The sequence below is a fragment of the Dysidea avara genome, chromosome 5 (assembly GCF_963678975.1).
Source record: "Dysidea avara chromosome 5, odDysAvar1.4, whole genome shotgun sequence".
Classification (NCBI taxonomy): domain Eukaryota; kingdom Metazoa; phylum Porifera; class Demospongiae; order Dictyoceratida; family Dysideidae; genus Dysidea; species Dysidea avara.
The window spans coordinates 2,935,970-2,956,250 of record NC_089276.1 but is presented as its reverse complement, the minus strand read 5'-3'; the positions used below and the strand labels follow the sequence as shown (position 1 = coordinate 2,956,250).

Below are 20,281 nucleotides of genomic sequence, written 5' to 3'. Positions count from 1 at the left end.
TCACTGCAACCCAAGCATTGTTGAATACTAACAACGATGGACATGCTACAATTAAAATTCGTAATGAGAGGAGATTCATAGAAAGGATCCCAAAAGACACTGTTGTAAGTTAAGTCACAGAGGGAATCTGTTAAAGATGAGCTGATTGGGGATGAAGCAGTAGTTGAAATGGTGACTAATGGCCCATACATTGAGCGTAAGCAGAAGTTGACTGAGACCGTAGAAGTGGTGAATCTATTAGAACCAGAGAGGGTGCTGCTGCTCAACTTGTTGAGAGACTACCATGATATTTTTGCTCTTGAAGAGAATGAAAGGAGTGAAATTGACTTGATTCAGTGGATACAGGAGATGTCACACCTATTAAGCAACTGTCGAGAAGAATGCCGTTTGCAGCTAGAGAGGAGGCAGCAAAACAACTCAGGAAGATGAGACAGATACAAGTTGTTTAACCTTTGAAGTCTCCCTGGTCTAGTCTTGTGGCACTTGTGAGGAAGAAAGACGGATCACACAGATTCTGCATTGACTATTGGGGACTGAATGAGGTTACCAAGGGTGATAGCTTCTGCTTCCACATATCGATGACTGATTAGATTATTTGGGTAATGCAAGATATTTCTCTACGTTTGACTTAGCATCTGGGTTTAGGCAGATCTCATTTCATGAGAGATCACAGGAGAAGACAGCCTTCTCAATCCCATTTGGCTTATTTGAATTCAGAATAATACCCTTTTGGCTCAAGAATGCACCTAGTGTGTTCCAAAGACTCATGCAACAAGTGCTGGGTAGACCTAAATCCTGAGATAGGACCAAATGAAGCTTTGTGGTGGTGTACATTGACAACCTGTTGGTTTTTCCAGCTCTTTAAAGGCATATTTGAATCATCTCAGCTGTGTTTTGAAGTGAATCAGAGAAGTGGGGCTGAAGGTTAACCTGTCTAAGTGCCAGTCCATTAGGAAAGAGGTTGAATACCTTGGTCATGTGATAACTCCTGACAGACTACGACCAAATGACAAACTGGTTGGAGCAATGAAGGATTACTCACCACCAAAGAATGCTCAGGAACTGAAGAAGTTTCTAGGGTTGGCCTTGCATTACAGAAAGTTTGTACATCAGTTCTCTATGGTAGCTCACCCATTGTATTTAAATGGTCAGAGAAATGCCAGGCAGCATTTGACAGGTTGAAAGAGCTGCTTATAACCTCACTTTCAACGAGATTTCCTTTTGGAAACTGACATTTTGCATCAAGGCCTAGGAACCATGTTGTTCCAAGTGCAATCTGATGGTTCATCTCTCCCAATTGCATATGCTAGTAGAGGTCTGACACCTGCTTATAGCAATAAAAGCTCTTTTGGAGACATTAAGTCCAAGTGGTTGACATGCTCACTGGTGGACCAGAGTATTATGGTCAAGGGATCAAGGAAGTGGGTATGGTGTATTGTGCTGGAAAAAGACAATGTGGCTGTGGATTCCCTGTCCTGCAACCATCTGCAAGTGGTACCAGTTGAAGGTTTAGCAAGACACAGGTTGCTGCTATCATGTCACTGCCAAGATCTACTATTCATTAAGTGCTTCAGGAAGATCCAGTTATTGAAGGACCTCTCAATGATCCCCTAGAGGTACAACAGAAAGACCCAGAAGTACTGGAGATGGTTGGATACTTAGAACATGGTAAGTTACCAGATAATGATAAAGAGACATGTAGAACTGTAATACGGTCTTGTATACTTACTGTGTAACTGGTAAGGTGCTGTACTATGTAGACAATCACAGAGGAAACATCAAACATATAACTGTCCCAAAGTCACTGAGAAACAGAATACTAGCTGAGACTCACAGTGGTCCATGTGCTGGACACTTTGCTGGTCACAAGTTATACAATGTGTTAGTCTGGAATTGGTATTGGAAGGGAATGTATGATGCAATAAGAGCTGTCCTGAGTGTGCAACCGTTACAGGTAGTGGTAGTGGTAAATTTGTGAAGCCACCACTTCATCCTATACCAGTGCGGAGGCCCTTTCAGATACTGGGATAGGATGTCATGGACTTGCCTATAACGGAGAAGGGAAATAAGCATGTTGTAGTCTTCCAAGACTACTTCACAAAGTGGCCACTTGCACAACCAATACCAGACCAGAAAGCAACATGTTTAGTGGAACTATTGACCAAGGAAGTAATTGCAGAGGCCCTGTTGTCTGATAAAGACATGAACCTTCTGTCTAATTTTATGAGAGATGTCTGTTATAGTTTGGGAATCACCAACACTGCCTACCATTCACAGTATGATGGCATGATGGAAGATTTAACCGAACACTCAAGGCCGGGCTGAGGAAACATTTCAGTCATTATGGTAATTGGTGGGGACCAGAATCTAGCCAGAATCTTGTGGGCAAACAGAAATATTCCACATAAGTCTACAAGTGAGAAACCTTGATTGCTGCTCACCTACTGAGGCAGAATTGTTGTCACCTTTGAACTCTAGTGAGACTGATATCACTGCTTATCGTCAAGAAGTCACTGTCTTTAGCCATTGTGCTGAGACCATCCAAAAGGCACAGGAGAAACACAAGTTGCAGTATGATTGTACGGCCAAAGCAGATCGATACAGAATTGGTGAATGGGTGTTAATTAAATTTCCTCATGATAAATCAGGAAAACAAAGGAAGTTGTCAAGGTCATGGCATGGCCAATACTGAATAATGAGTTTGACTGATATGGCCATCAGGATATACTTTTCAGAAGATGGACCTATTAAGGTTCATCTGAGCCGTGTCTCTCCATGCCTTGCTGGATTTCCAGCAGGGTACTACTGGTATGGTGGAAACAAGCAAGGCCCTGGCCGTCCATCTAAGTGGTTAGGATGTCTCCTGCAAGAAGATCGACAGAAACTGGATGCTGAACTGCAAGTGACAAAAGAACAGATTAATCTTGAGCACAAGGAGTCAAGATTAGAGGACCAGCAAGTACATAGTAACGATCAAGCTTTGGAACAATTCCTAATGTTGAAGTTTCTCAACCCCAGCCAATAGCCAGGAAGAGAACTCGAACTAGAGAAGTTTTACCTCCAGTACGTTATCGTGATTAGCTCAGAGAGTCTGATAATTAAGAGGGGGTGATGTAACAGTGTGACAGTAACTGTATTACTACTGTAGGCTCCAGTTATTAAGCACATGCACTTATAATTTTTGGAGAAATTGTTTGAGAAATATACTACGTTTGTTAAGCGCATGTGCTTACTAAGTGAGTTTCTGCTAGGAGAGTATTACTCGTGTCCACCATGTTTTTCTAGCGATTTAGTTATCAGTGTTCAGTCAAATAGCTTACTTCATTCGAGGAAACAACAGTCCTGAAAAGTCAGGTGCAGCTATCGTTAATACAGGCAGTGGTATCTGCTAGACACGTGGCTGGCAAAGTATAGAGTGTACTGTGACACTTCTGGCTTGTTCTATGAGTATTTTACTGTCATTCTACATAGTTCTAGCTTGCAGGAGCAAGTTCAATTATATTTGCTTAACAGGAAGTGCTTAGCGCAAGTATTCCATATGCGCTAACAAGCAATATTCACTTAATATCATGTACGTCTAAAAACCAGAGTTTACAGTATTATTATTATCATAGTCTGTATATGCCTGTGCGTATATATACGCATATGTATTTGGTGTCATTAAGAATAAATTGAACACGTACTAACAATTGCAATCCAGAAGGCTGATTTGCTGTACACAGTGAAGGGAGACCTCAAGGGAGACATAAGTGCTCGAGGAGACATTCATTCTCCAGTAATTCCAGCGTTTCTTACCGTGTGTAGCTTTGTCACGTCTTGAGCTTTGCATTTGACCATGTGTGCTTATCAGCCATAGTTAATCACAAGAAATGTGTATACACTTAACAAATAATATGTACTGAATAGACGCATGTACTTAACAACCCAATTCTATGGTACTTGATGAAACTACCTCAGCTTTGTGTGTAAGACAGCATACATGTAAACTGATTTTGCAGCATTTTTAGAATTCATCAAACCACATGTCTGAAAATTTAAATTGCTGCCTGGTGACATTGATTTGAGAAGCTGCTGTCCTCTCATCCTGAACCACCATCCCATTACTGTCAGCCCACATTGGCGTAGCCTTCGATATTCTTCATATAGCATTTCTTCCACATCTGGGTATTCTGCAGTCCTCCCAAAAGGCACACATAGGCATAATGCTATTGCTAGCCTACTATGCATGAAATTAATTGGCAAAAGTCTCTTCAATAGCACAAGCAATGCTATTTGTACACAAGTAGTTAATCAGTAATGTGGTATTAAATGAGTGCTGTAGGAAATCTGGTATTTGTCATGCTATGAGCACTGAATAATCAAGATTTCCTAATATAGCAGTCACCCAATACAGTTGAGTGGATTTACCAGACCTAATAGAATAGTACATATTATACAAGTATTATTTTAAACATACTAGTTTATATTTTATTCAAAATGTGTATTTGGCATTACTTTATTGTGGCAAAACACATGATATGTCTATGACATTCATATCTATGCACAACAAAGAATTGAGTAATGCTTATGGTTCAAAGGTAAAGGAATTCGGCACTAAATAATACCTCAGCAAACTTCACTTTATATTATCTAGCTACAGTGCTCCAAAACCTCAATTATCCAAACACTTGGTTATCCAAACAGTGGAAATGACTGCTCTATTGGAGTAATTTGTCTGGGATGTGTATTCTTTGAATAGGGCTCTGTATATAAATGAATGGGCTTTGTTATCTGAACCTGTCTTGGTCCCAGGGGGTCAGATAATCAAGGGAGCACTGTATGTGGAAAGAATCCTTACATTGACATATAGCACAAAAATCAATCAAATAAAGGCCAATATAATTTATATTAAACAAAATATCTCGCTATTGTGGTCTTTCAATAGTCCATTACTTGTGACTTACACTGACATATGTTTAGTGGAGGAGAAAAGAAAATGATAAAAATGTGAATTGGCCCTTACAAACAGCTATGTACGTATACCGCTATGCTCACTAACTATAACACAACCTTGGTTTCTTTCTTTGGATGACCAAGAACACATTAATTGCGATGGAAATTACAAGTCCGATGGCTAATAGTGCGATTATAGATCCCAAAACAGCTGCTACTCTACTACTGTTGTCATCACAAGTCTCACTGCCAGCAGCAAAAGTTGAAGTGGGAGTTGGAATAGAAGTTGGAGCAGGAAGTGGAGTTGAAGATGAACTTTCTGTAATGTACATATCAGTTACACAATGCTACAGTTCAGCATTACTTAATAGCTTAGTAGTAGGGATCTCCTTAGATAGACTAACAATCAAAAATGCGACTGAAAAACAATAAATGTGACCGGGCCTGAGAAAACAGGGCATGTGAGCACAAACTACACCCCATCATATAATAGGTCACATCTTAGTACTAGTATAGAATATTGGCATTTCTGTAACTTGCATTATAAAGCCAATTAAATGCTTATGAATGGCGAAACATTTCATTGCCATAACATAATGGTATGAAAAGTTATGAGTCAAGGAAGTTTGAAAAAGTAGGCAAACATCATGTGCCCACATGCCCTATTTTCACAAGCCCAGTCACAAATTGTAAAAAAAATTTGCCATGGAAGCTTTGGCATATGTGAGATCAAGTCCAACAAGACCTTCACAGAAATAATAATGAAAAGTAATTTTGGTCTGCCATCTTATTTGACCACAGTCGAAGCACTCAAACCTAGAAGATTCATTGCACAAGCTCTATCAATAACAAAAACTCACTCATGACATGTGTACTTTGGAATCCTGACAGTATGATCTCAGGTTTTCATCACATGCCAGTGCAGCTCTCTAAAGTAAATTACCAATACAGTGCTGCTCACGAGCAATACCACGAGCTTGTGTATTCGTCTTGCTTGCAACATGTGCGTCACACGCCTATGCGCAAGCCACACATCAAAGCATATAGTTAGGTGGCTTAGCAAAAAAAAAAAAAATGTGAACACAACTGACAAAAGCACCAATTTTTTTTTCTCTGAGTTCCTTACTACATAAGATTAAAATTTTTGATAGGATTCACCTTAGGCATGCGTGCTGGGAAGCCATTCAAGGCTCGGAAATATGCCTTTTTTGCAATTTTGGTGTTTTAAATAGTAATTGAAACTATAGAATAACCTAGAGTATTTCAAGTGATATTAAATTATAAAGTATGTCATTAAATTTAAATATTTATCAATACATGTCTATGTTTTTGTTTTATTCATAAATACTCTATTAGAGCAATCGGACAGTACTACTGCCTCCTGTAACACATCTCAAAGGTAAGGACATATCCACTCTGCTTTTTACAATGCACTTGAATCACAGTTACTTAAAGCATGCAATAATCTACCAGACCACCACCACAAGTATCCCTAGGCTGTGTTGTATTGTGCTGTGCAGTGCATATGCACTCTCCTCAAGCATGTATGTATTTTGACAGATGGAACCTTTTAGATTAGCTTGCTCTGAAGCATATAATTTCCAGTCTTGGGGCTCATATCTAGGAGTGTTTACCCCATCAGAAATTTAACCATGTACTTACTTATAGGAAAAGCTAGCAGAGTACATTTCATCAATTGTATGCTTATGATACAACAAGTGTATCATAACAGATAGATAAAAACAGCAAGGAAAAGAACTAAGTTCTTCTGAAAACTAATCAGTGCTGCATGGTAAAAATTATATTTGCAGGACTGATTTATTAAATGTGGGAATTTGAAAGAATAATACTGCTAGAACAGTCATCTATAAAGTTTGCTACACAGTAATAAAATTACCATAACCATTGTGCTAGCTGCATGAACTCTTCTTTGCATGTGATTTCAGCATGGTATTTTACCCAATATTGTATGCATACAATTGTGCCAAATATGTCATAGCTGAAATTCTACACTTTTGATTACCTGATCAATGAAATATTGCAATTCTGTGTTCTTTAAATCCTAACCTAGTATGCCAAAACTAACTGTGTGTAATCTTTCGCTGCTAAGTTTCACAGTAATGGTGAATGTAAACAAACATGCTATACTAAAAGTTATTTTTCACTGCTACAATTTGATTTTAAAATTGCAATACTCCATCAGGTTGCATCATATGTCTGAAACATCTTTAAAACTATATATAGCATTTGATATGTATGTACCTGCCCAGTCAGGCTTTGGTAGCTATATTTACGTGTACGTAGTTAATCATTTATACTCTACTATTGCTCAATAAAAGCTGTTTGGAAATTCATGAAAAAGAACTCCATGGTGACTGCATCCCACGGTCAAATTGTACTTAAACCACCCTTTGCTCTCACAAACCCTGGTGAAATCCTATACATTACTAGTATATTAAAAATTATGAATTTAAAAATGAAGTAGGAATCCAAGCGATAAAAAGTAGTGAAACAAGAGATGAACGATGGTGACTATTACAGCATAGCTTGGTGGGAAATTCCTACTTTGGCAATGAACACAAAATAATTGCTATACCATTCCCACCGAGCTATGCTGTAATAGCTACCATCGTTCATCTCTTGTTTCGCTACTTTTTATCGCTTGGATTCCTACTTCATTTTTAAATTCATAATTTTTAATATACTAGTTTGTTTATAGTTTTTTGTTAAGGCATACAGCTAGCTATAAACACGTGACTGTTCTATTAGGGTGACTGCTGTATTAGAGTATCTCGAGTCAGCCTGCAAAGATGTGCGCTTGCCCAAAAGGGGGCGTGATTTCTATCGATTATTAGAATATCTTGAGTCAGCCTTCCAACTTGAAGATGTGTGGTCACTGAAATACAGCTAGCGTAAAAGGGGTGTGTCATCGTGGTTGTGGTTTCAATTGATAGATCGATAATGCGTAGAATGAAGAATGGGCGTGACCTTGTGACCTATTGTGAAAGCAATCTACTGTATTACCGATACCTTGATCCGTACAGTAGCCTTCATCATAAATTATATCAGTAAGGAATATATAATCTATGCCTCCCTACAGTAGCATAGTCTAAGTGCCTTGAATAATCTTGTGGTGTCTATTAATGCCTCAATATGGTTTCGTTGGATGAAGAAGAAGACAAGCAGCTTGATTGAAGAAGAAAAGACAAAGCTCAGAGGGCATACACTCGTTGGAACCCCAAAAGGCACATCCCACTGGTGAGTTTGTTATTGTGGCGTAAAATGGTGGCCGTGCACTGCTTCATTTGGCCTCTAGGCTTGCGACTGTGGTCAGTCAGTCAGGCAGTCGGTCTAAAATTCAATTTTTTTGGGCAATTTTTAAAATTCTGTATCCAGCCACCTGTAAGCGTTTTGTTGCATTTAATATTGTTTTATGTATTATATGGACTAGTACTATTCTGTAAAGGTGATTGTAATCTCGCAAATATCTCTAGGATGATTTTTAAAGGCGGAATTTTGGACGGAGCACGAAATTTTCACCTGGATTCCTACTTAAACGGTACAACCATACCGTTTGATATCCACTACTACAAATACACAGTTTTAGCATTACTTGAAACTTGAGTATAGGAATTTTAACATAAATGGTATACAGTTGTACTGCTGGATTAATGGTATGAAGAACCTTACTGTTGTGGTCATGCATGCAGCAATAACACATGGTATCATACTAAATAACAAGAGCTGGTGTAGTTTAAGCTGGTAAGTTTAAGCTGGTAAGTTTAAGCTGGTAAGTTATCAAGCTATAGTTACTTCGCAAACAAGCACAAAATGAATTCAGTAAGATGCAGAGTAATATTACTGTTTATCAGGTATTGGCTTAACTCTTAAACCCACACAATCCAGAGAAACTGGTTTGATAAAAAACGAATTGAAAATGCACAGTACTTCTGCCAATTTACATAGGTGGTTACAAACAAGCAGATCTCATGAAGCATTTGTCCGATCGCTTAGAAAAACAGATTTTATTAATTGGCAAAGGGTATGCTATCTAACTGTGTATAATTTTCAACATACGTACAACAAGGAACTCACCCGCTACAACGCACTGAATCATTAGGTGTCCTTTCGTCTTCTTCATTGTGCCCATCCAACAATGGCTTAATCACGTGATATCTATATATATCAACTGAATCGCCATTACGTGAGAAGCAATGTGATACCAAGAACAAGTCGATGCGATGAAGTACGGCCAAGTCATGGCCATTTGCACTTTGTTACGTGAAGAAGGAAGACGGAGGGATTGTTCTTTTGCACTTTCAAAGTGAAGCAGGAAGCTCTGGGTTGTATGAATGCGATGAAGTATGGGACTATTTAAACCGGTGAATAAGATGGTGTTTATTGTTTTTAGATAGCTTTAGCGGTTGCTGTGTTATGGACTTTAGTTTTACAAGGGATGCATGCACTCCAGTCTACTGGATTATGCATTTTCAGTGTGTGCATTTTATAAAACAGCTGCGGGTTTAAGGGTTAATGTTCAACCCTGCATAATGTTCTCTTGCACGAAATAGAACAAAACTAGTACTTATATGGCTTACCGATTTTGAAAATACTTTAGTTACATAACTATAAATGCTTTTATGGAAAGGTCCTTTTCAGAATAAGATGGATCCTATCAAAAAACTAACTACATATGTGGAGAAAGTTTGGTGTTTTTGTCACTTGTGTCCACATTAATTGTAAATTTGGCTTTAAGCAACCTAAATCTGAACAAACATTTCCAAGTATGTAAATGTAGGTGTTATGTATATTTGTAACTAGTATCATGCAAGATATATCGCTAGCACCATGCAAGATGTTTGCAGCTAGTTACGCACGACTCTTTGTCTGTCGTATACTGCTGTAGCTATACATACTGTACTGTAGCTATATAGCTATCAATTTTAACCTCACGTATTGTACACTCAGCTGCTATGTGCCTAATTTATATGCATTTTCTCTGTTTAACAGGTCAACACACTGCAGCCACTGATCACTATCTTCAGAAATGTACGAGAACAAAACTGAATGTGACCTTGACAAAGCCAATGTTTTTAACAAGTACCTTCACTCTGTCTTTATTCGTAGCCCATTTATTTTACCTAACACTGAAGATATTCCCACTCTCCAAACCCTATCACTAGAATCAAACTTTCTCTTGCTGAGGTCTAAGAATTACTGGTTTCACTTCACCCGAAAAAAGCAACAGGCATTGATGACATTGGACCCAAAATCCTGCAGTGTTCTCCACTGGTCAACCGCTGCACTACTTGTTTTTTCTAAGTGTTTCTACACAACCAAGAAATTCCAGCTGAACGGAAAATTCATTCCATTGTGCCTGTATAATGATGCCGTAGGTGATATCAACTAAAGATAACAATATTTCAACTGTCATTGATGAAATGCATTAATCAAATACGGCTATGTAGCTGCAAATATAAATGTATCATGAACCACGATAGTGGGTTCATAAACCACGATAGTTGGTTCATAAACCACAATAGTGGGTTCATAATAGGGATCGCCCATCTTTTTGCAAAAACTCTAATAGAACGCACACCTAAAAACCACCTTGGAAAGCATCCTCCAACTCAAAACAACCCTCTAGTGGTTATTTGCAATGAGTATTGGTCCACTAGTAAGTATCAAGTGAAAAAGAAACAGTATGTGTATTTGGGACAACACTGAAATTAGCCGTTTTGTTCATCTTCATATTATTATTATTATTATTATTCTTTTGTTTCACTCATGTACAGCAAAAGTTATCAACTTTATCGAGCTAAAAACTATATAGCCATGCTTACTGAGTCCTTCTGCGTGTCCATGACCAATTAATAAGCCCATATTCCACAGATCGCGAACCACCCTATACATCGAAATTTTTCTAAGTCCTCTTCACCATTATGCTACACAATTCCGTATACTAAAGAAGCCGTATAACAATAAATTACAGGATTCCGTTTCGTGACTGAGCTTTGTTCAGTTGTAATAATCTAGGCTGAAGCAGTACTACTCAAGGCTGTAACAGCGCTTCTCACACTTAGATCGCGCATAGCTTCTCTGCATGGTGAGTATACTTCTTCCTGTAGGGGCACTATCGTGACTTGCTATACAAACGACCATACAAGTGCTTTCTCACAGAGACTTAGCTAACGAAGTGAAAGGCTGACACCAGAGATTATTCATTGTTATGAATGTAGTTTCTATAAACCATTTCCTTTCCACTTAGCCTCAAATTGGGTGGAGTCAGTTAGTCTTGTTAATTAAAATCCCATCCAAAAACAGCTTATAGCTGTAAAAAAAGTGCGCGTCCAAGTAAAGCAGAGTTAACTGCGACAAAAAGTAATGATATCATAATGCGGCCATGTGCAAGGTGTGCAAGTTGTAAAATTAATATTAGCTAATCAGATAATACAATGTTATTGTTAAAGTGTTAATGAGAACTATGTGATGCTGCTAGTTTTTAAGTGTGTGAGCATCTTCATAAATGCCACACAAATTTAATTCTCAATAAAGCAATGTGAATAGATTCTCTGATAGTAATAAATAGTTTGAGTTTGGCCACCTTTCCTTTGTTCGTAGCATTGCTGTATACAGGAAAGGCGGCCAAACTCAAACTATTTATTACTATCAGAGAATCTATACACATTGCTTTATTGAGAATTAAATTTATGTGGCATTTATGAAGATGCTCACACACTTAAAAACTAGCAGCATCACATAGTTCTCATTAACACTTTAACAATAACATTGCATTATCTGATTAGCTAATATTAATTTTACAACTTGCACACCTCGCACATGGCCGCATTATGATATCATTACTTTTTGTCGCAGTTAACTCTGCTTTACTTGGACGTGCACTTTTTTTACAGCTATAAGCTGTTTTTGGATGGAATTTCAATACTTTTTGTTAGAATAAGCAATGCACTGTTGATAACAGTAGGTGAGTTTCCATGGTTTTGACAGAAACCCCAGATTACAGTGACAGAATATTAAAATATAACTGTAATTTTAGTGGCCAGGGCCACCCACATTGGGGGTAACTGGGGTATTTTTCCCCCTACCACAGCCCGAAAGGGGCCACTTGAATACCTGTTTAAAGAAAGATCAATATACTCTAATAGAGCAGTCAGGATCTAGACCCTTCTATGCCCCTGGGCCCCTCTTCAACTCTTTTCCCTAGGCCCTCTAATTTCTCTGGACGGCTCTGTTAATGGCATGCAACTGCAGTCAACTAACACCCATTTTAACTAGTAAACCCTTAACAACACTTTGCCTTTCATCTTGTACTGCATTGAAACGATCAAGATACTCTATTAGAGCAGTCACAAAACAGCTGTAACACAGCAATCAATATTTAGCATAGTTACAACTTCTGCTTAGCATCGGATTGTATAGTTTAAATTTCTAGCTACTTACAGACTTTACAATATAAAAATATGGCACTTGTAGAAATGTGACTGTGTCTCGATCTACTTCAAGCATTGACTAATTCAAGTGAAGAAGCTACGCCCCTGCCAAGAGATCTTGTGAAATGAAATGAGAATAGTAAAGAAAAGGCAAGTATGTACAGAGACAATAGAGGGGCGCGTAATTATGTCCTGTTGTAAATAAATGCCTTTAAAATTTATATTACTACTAAATAAACGCACCAGAATAGGCTTGTGTGGCTGTTGTCTCCAAGGTTGTCTCATTACTTGTCTTTTCGTGTTGAAGGGATTTAGTCGCAATTGGTGAGTTTAACTATACATGTATTTGTGTTGTAAAACTTAATTGTAAAAAGGCGATTAGCACATATCATGATAAACATGTATTTGTCACAGTAGAGTCTCTCACAAAGTCACGATTACTACGAGACATTGGACCAGGGTAAAAAATTTACTGCTATATTTAGAGGTTGTAGCGTTTGTATATCTTAGTATCTTAATAAATAATCCCCCATAATCACTAATCACTAATAGTACAGTGAAAACTGGTCATTATTCAGGCCGTAGGGACAAAATTATCTAACCTTGCCTTTTAAAGAGGTGGCTGCATTATGCGGCCTTAAAAAAGGTAAGAAGCATGCTGTTCTAACTGGCTATAGAGATGGATTTAGTGTATGACAGCGTATGAGACAGTGAGTGCTGGCAGCAAGGGGACAGCCAATCTGTTAGAGCACCAAAAGCACTGCTTCAGACATAGGCAGTTGACTGTCAGCCCCAAGTGTAAAAAGTTTCACTATTGGTCCTTATAAGCTCCTGATGAAGAAAGTGATGAAGTCATTATCCATAGGATATATTTTTCAGAGTATCCATTTCAGTTCTACAATATAGTAGCCAAGCATAAGATGAACATAACACAGCATTCCAGTAGTTTAGTGGTGACCACAACACTGCCTGAGTTAAACTGTGGTGAGATTTGAGACTACCAGAAGCCCTGGAATGTCTTCAACACATGAAATACCAAATATCTAATGCCTGGCTTTCATCCACAGTGGACCTGTCTTGGTGGCCACTTGTACAGAAGGGAAACAGCTGCCACACAGTCTTGCGAGCGAAACAGCTAGTTGCCACACCCCTTAATTATCAATTTGTAAAATCTTTAGCAAAATTGTGTGTGCGAGCAAGTGCGATGTGGCAGTGCTGTGTATATGGTTGCTGCCTAGCAGTGACACATCACGAGTATTGAAGTCACAATGCGTTACTGTATCATCCATCTAAATACAATCTCTGAATGTGTCATTTTGTGTAGAGAGCAATCTTCCACAAGAAGTGACCTGCAAGTTTCAGTGTATATTGTTAACCATTAATATTGTTCACAATATTGTGAACTATATGTACAGTGAAACCTCACTTAGTGGCCACCTCTTTAATAAGACCACCTCATTATATTGGCCACCTCTAGTAGGTCCCAAATATAGCTAAGCATTACTTATGACCTCATTAATAAGGCCACCTTGTCATTCAGGCCAAATTTTTTGGTCCCACAGCCTGCCATATTAATGAGGTTTCATTGTACTTATGTTCGTAACTTTTCTTGAGGTTTACTGATGGGCACTATGAAGCATTGTTGACTGGTACGTGTATAATGTGGTGACTTGAAATGCTAAAACAGTACGTAGCATGTCTTGTATGTACATGTAATGTGTTGTAATGTGTCCACACATCCACACATCTTAGAAATAAATATAATTGTATTCTCTATAAATAGTCAGTTTCATTGTGCCACTGGGTCATAAGTTGGTTGAGTATGGATCATCCAGGGCACTTGAGTCACATTTTGTCCTGGCCAAGTGGATCTCATCCACTGACAGAATATACAGGATCAGATCACATGTACAAATTACGGTGGAACTTGTTTATTGCCACCTTCACTCATTCAGCAGGTAACAGTGTATAAATTCTCAATTGGAATTGGCTTTTCAAGAGTGGTTGTCTTTCTATACTAGTGGCCATTAAGATAGGTTGTACTGATAGAGTGTACATACTAGAGATGCAACAATATCCTCCACTTAGTGTCGTTTGATAGTGATGCAATGGAGACTATGTATTATTGCATTTAAATACTATCTAATCCAAAACAGCCAAGCTGTAAAAAAGTGTGCGGCCCTCAGAAAGGCTATGGTGAAAAAAAATGTGAAATCCAAGGTGGCGGCCAAGAAATGGCTGTGATGGTAGGTTAATGGTAAAAATTTTAATAATGATAATTTAGGTAAATTTTGTGAAGCGGCACAAAAATTCACCTGAATTGTCGTTATTAAAATTTTTACCATTAACCTGCCATCACAGCCATTTCTTGGCCGCCACCTTGGATTTCACATCTTTTTTCACCATAGCCTTTCTGAGGGCTGCACTTTTTTTACAGCTTGGCTGTTTTGGATTAGATTTCATTTCTTTTTGTATTTGTATACCGCAAAGCCGGCCTATGGCCAGCTTTGGGACTTTTTTAACCTATGATTTTTCTTTACTACAGGAAGAAGAAAAGATGAAGTAGATGTACTTTAAATATTTTATCAGTAAATGTACAAATTATATATACTGTATAATACATATGTGACCGGATTTGCGAAAAGGGGTCTTCCACACACATCCAATTTGCCAACTTTGACAACTGATAACTTTAGATTGGAAAGAGCTATTGCCTTGATATTTGGGCAGTGGTGCGTACCACTATAGCTGAATGCATGGTGAAATGTTCAGGTTAATATGTTACTTGAACACTGAGTTATGGTCTCCAACGTTTACGGAATTGGATGTGTGTGGAAGACCCCTTTTCGCAAATCCGGTCACATATATTGATTACAGAAATCTCCATGGTGGTTTCTTTGTAACTGAACACTCTACAAGGTGACTTCTTCTAATTGCTCTCTCTACAGGGTGAATTGTTTGTAGCTGAACGATCTACAAGGTAACTTCTTCTAGATAATCTCTCTACAGGGTGATGTGTTTGTAGCTGAATTTGGTATAGGTGATTTGTTTGCAGCTGAGCTCTTTACAGAATGGTTTCTTTGTAGCTGAACTCTCTAAAAGGTAACTTCTTTTAACTGATCTTTCTACAGGGCAATTTGTTTCTGGCTGAATTTTCTACAGGGTGATTTCTTTGCAGCTGAACTCTCTACATGGTGGTTTCTTTGTAGCTGAACTCTCTACAAGGTAATTTCTTCTAGCTGATCTCTCTACAGGGAGATTTGTTTGTAGCTGAACTATCTACAAGGTAACTTCTTATAGCTGATCTCTCTACAGGGTGATTTGTTCGTAGTTGAATTCTATACAGGTGATTTGTTTGCAGCTGAGCTCTTTACAAAATGGTTTCTTTGTAGCTGAACTTTCTCCAAGGTAACTTCTTCTAACTGATCTTTCTACAGGGTGAATTGTTTGTAGCTGAACTATCTACAAGGTAATTTCTTCTAGCTGATCTCTCTACAAGGTGATTTGTTTGTAGCTGAATTCTGTACAAGTGATTTGTTTGCAGCTGAGCTCTTTACACAATGGTTTCTTTGTAGCTGAACTCTCTACAGGGTGATTTGTTTGTAGCTGAAATCCCTACAAGGTAACTTCTTCTAGCTGATCTCTCTACAGGGTGATTTAATTGTAGCTGAACTCTCTACAGGTGATTTGTTTGTAGCTGAACTCTCTACAAGGCGATACTTCTAGATGATCTCTCTACAGGATTCCTTGTTTCTAACTGAACTCTCAACAGGGTAATCTGTTCATAGCTGAACTTTCTACTGGGTGATTTGTTTGCAGCTGAACTCTCTAAATGGTGGTTTCTTTGTAGCTGAACTCTCTACAATGTGACTTCTTCTAGCTGAACTCTCTACAAGGTGACTTGTTTCTAGCTGATCTCTCTACAGGGTGACTTGTTTCTAGCTGAACTCTCTACAGGTGATTTGTTTGTAGCTGAACTCTCTACATGGTGGTTTCGTTGTAGCTGAACTCTCTACAAGGTAACTTCTTCTAGCTGATCTTTTTACACTGCATATTTGTTTGTAGCTGAGTTCTCTACAGGGTGATTTGTTTGCAGCTGAACTCTCTACATGGGAGTTTCATTGTAGCTGAACTCTCTACAATGTGACTTCTTCTAGCTGAACTCTCTACAGGGTGACTTGTTTCTAGCTGAACTCTCTACAGGTGATTTGTTTGCAGCTGAACTCTCTACACGGTGGTTTCTTTGTAGCTGAACTCTCTACAAGGTAACTTCTTCTAGCCGATCTTTCTACAAGGTGATTGATTTTTTTGCAGCTGAACTCTTTACATAGTGGTTGCTTTGTAGCTGAACTCTCTAAAAGGTGACTTCTTCTAGCTGAACTCTCTACAGGATGATTTGTTTGCAGCTGAACTCTCTATGTGGTAGTTTCTTTGTAGCTGAACTCTCTATAATGTGACTTCTTCTAGCTGAACTCTCTACAGGGCGACTTGTTTTTAGCTGATCTCTCTACAGGGTGACTTGTTTCTAGCTGAACTCTCTACAGGGTGATTTGTTTGTAGCTGAATTCTCTACAGGGTGATTTATTTGCAGCTTAACTCTCTACAAGGTGACTTCTTCTAGCTGAACTCTCTACAGAGTGATTAATTTTTTTGCAGCTGAACTCTCTACATGGTGGTTTCTTTGTAACTTAACTCTCTACAGGGTGATTTGTTTGTAGCTGAACTCTCTACAGGGTGATCTGTTCATAGCTGAACTCCCTATAAGGTAACTTCTTCTAGCTAATCTTTTTACAGGGCGATTTGTTTGTAGCTGAGTTCTCTACAGGGTGATTTGTTTGCAGCTGAACTCTACATGGTAGTTTCTTTGTAGCTCTAAAATGTGACTTCTTCTAGCTGAACTCTCTACTAGGTGACTTGTTTCTAGCTGATCTCTCTACAGGGTGACTTGTTTCTAGCTGAACTCTCTACAGGTGATTTGTTTGCAGCTGAACTCTCTACATGGTTTATTTCTTTGTAACTGAACTCCCTGCAAGGTGACTTCTTCTAGCTGATCTCTCTACAGGGAGATTTGTTTGTAGCTTAACTCTCTAACAGGTGATTTGTTTGCAGCTGAACTCTCTACATGATGGTTTCTTTGTAGCTGCACTCTCTACAAGGTAATTTCTTCTAGCTGATCTCTCTACAGGCCGATTTGTTTGTAGCTGAACTCTCTACATGATGGTTTCTTTGTAGCTGAACTCTCTACAAGGTGATTTCTTCTATAGCTGATCTTTCTACAGGGTGATTTGTTTGTAGTTGAACTCTCTACATGATAGATTCTTTGTAGCTGAACTCTCTACAAGGTGATTTCTTCTATAGCTAATTAATCTTTCTACAGGGTGATTTGTTTGTACCTGAACTATCTACATGATGGTTTCTTTGAAGCTGAACTCTCTACAAGGTGATTTCTTCTAGCTGATCTTTCTACAGGGTGATTTGTTTGTAGCAGAACTCTCTACAAGGAAACTTCTTCTAGCTGATCTCTCTACAGGGAGATTTGTTTGTAGCTGAACTCTCTATACATGATTTGCTTGCGGCTGAATTCTCTACATGATGGTTTCTTTGTAGCTGAACTCTCTACAAGGTAACTTCTTCTAGCTGATCTCTTTACAGGGTGAATTGTTTGTAGCTGAACTATCTACAAGGTAACTTCTTCTAGCTGATCTCTCTACAGGGTGATTTGTTTGTAGCTGAATTCTGTATAGGTGATTTGTTTGCAGCTGAGCTCTTTACAGAATGGTTTCTTTGTAGCTGAACTCTCTACAAGGTAACGTCTTTTAGCTGATGTATCTACAGGGTCACTAGTTTGTAGCTGAATTCTCTACATGGTGGTTTCTTTGTAACTGAACTATCTACAAGGTGACATCTTCTAGCTGATCTTTCAACAGGGTGATTTGTTTGTAACTGAACTCTCTACAAGAAAACTTCTTCTAACTGATGTCTGAACAGGGTGAATTGTTTGTAGCTGAACTCTCTACAAGGTGATTTGTTTGTAGCTGATCTCTATACAGGTTACGAGGGAAAGCACTATTATTGGTGGAAGCAACGATGTTTTCTTACTTGGAAGTTAGTTCTATGTAATGTACTCCAACTATTACTTTACTGCAAGCAGTTTTTAGGGTATTCCATTTGAGTATTAAAATGCGCAAAAGCATTAGAATACACTTACGAGATTTTAGCCAATAGTCAGTAGGGGAAAAGTCTTATTATTGGACCAAATTTACAAGTTTGTACTACTGTCAAATCACTGATACTACGCTGTGTGGTCTGTTATTTAGTGACTAGTCCATAAGTGATGACTTACTATTTGTAGCTACTGTACAAGCATTGTTTAGCTATTAAAAAGGTAGCAAAACAAAATTTCTATGATAAAAGACTCTGTTTACTGTGCTCAGGATCGAGTAAGGGGCACCAAGAAATAGTTTTTCATATAGAGCAGTCGTTCTTATAAGACTTGTTTGTATTTCATGTGTATGCAGCTTCTGTAGACATATCAGTACTGTGCATGTTGTACACTAATGATGCAGACACATGTGTCATAAGATAAATAATATACTTTGAACATTTGCTTTTACCATATGCTTGCAGCACTAGATGTGCGACTGCTGGTCAAGACAAATCTATTGTAGATAACATGGCTTATAGCTACTATAGCATTCAAACCAATATTGTTAACACTGAGTAATAATGACTACAATAGCAGTGCAAATGTAGATGTAATGAGCTATTCAATTTGTGGATGGTAACAGTGTTAGTGGAGTTTGTACTAAGATTCTGTCTTATAGCAGTGCTGCCTGTTCACGTCTCAAAACAAACCCAAAGATTCACTCGCAAACAACTATAAACTTGTTGCTAACTACTCGCATAACAATAGTCTATATATCGCATACATACAGTATGCTATAGGATACTAATATAATTATGTTCTAGTTAAATGTCTGTTGTTACATATAGCTTGTAATGTATGACTGGGTACAGTACGTATGTATGATGACTTACGATATGTGACCGTCTCAGCGAATACCTGTCTAGTTCGCACAAGCATGAGTATTTAGAAAATAGAAATTTTAAAATAATCCATAAAATTACACATGCTACAAGAAAAAAATATGCAAGTTTTTATCGGGCCAGTACTCAAAGAAGGAAGATTCAAATCAATTAAACTATGCACCATCTTTGTTTTAGAATCTTCCAATGGTTTGTGTGTCACGTGAGTTTGTTTACAGAGCAGTAGACATAAACAAAGTTATTGCTGTTTTTTTTTTTTAACAAAACCACCTTCATACCCTTATGCACAGGTGAATGCAAGGCAAAAACTATACCTTAGTTGGTCTGCCAATCCATGGTGAACATTGTAAGCCAAATTTCAACTTTGTAGACTAATCCAAATGGAAGTTACAGGGTATGACTGCGAATGCAAGCGCCTGTAGTTTATTTTTAGTTTAGTCACCGTACAAATTGATTTTCTTGTTCTTCCTACTTTCTAGCACTGTAATTCCAAAACTACTCACCACAGAAGGCTGAAACTTTGGTGAACCATTTCTTGGACTATGCAGATAATGCTGAGAAATAAAAAAAAATATTTGGAGGTTGTGTGAACTAGACAGGTTTTCACTGAGATGGTCACATATGTGATTATTGTATGTACATTCAGTAAAATTAAGTAGTGGATATCATTCAATCTTTCTTTAATAATGTTACTCTGTGTTGTGTTGGCCGGTCCATCTGTAATGCTATAATTTTTATAGCATACTGTAGTATTGTTACTAGGTTTTACTGAGAATAAAGCAGATGGGGTTGATAATGGTCCTATTCAGTGTCATACATGGTATTGGGGACGTTAGCTTTATATAAGTTGA

At 38.1% G+C, this 20,281-nt stretch overlaps 1 protein-coding gene across 3 annotated transcripts in view; it reads right to left on the bottom strand.

Annotated features, from left to right (window-relative positions):
• LOC136255720 (uncharacterized) overlaps positions 1-20,281 on the bottom strand; it is a 71,873-nt gene that overhangs the window by 7,575 nt on the left and 44,017 nt on the right. For all 3 annotated transcript variants that reach the window (XM_066048554.1, XM_066048555.1, XM_066048557.1), the window contains exon 7: positions 5,050-5,251. In XM_066048554.1, the coding sequence (XP_065904626.1) occupies positions 5,050-5,251 (202 nt within the window). The remainder of the gene's footprint in view (positions 1-5,049; positions 5,252-20,281) is intronic.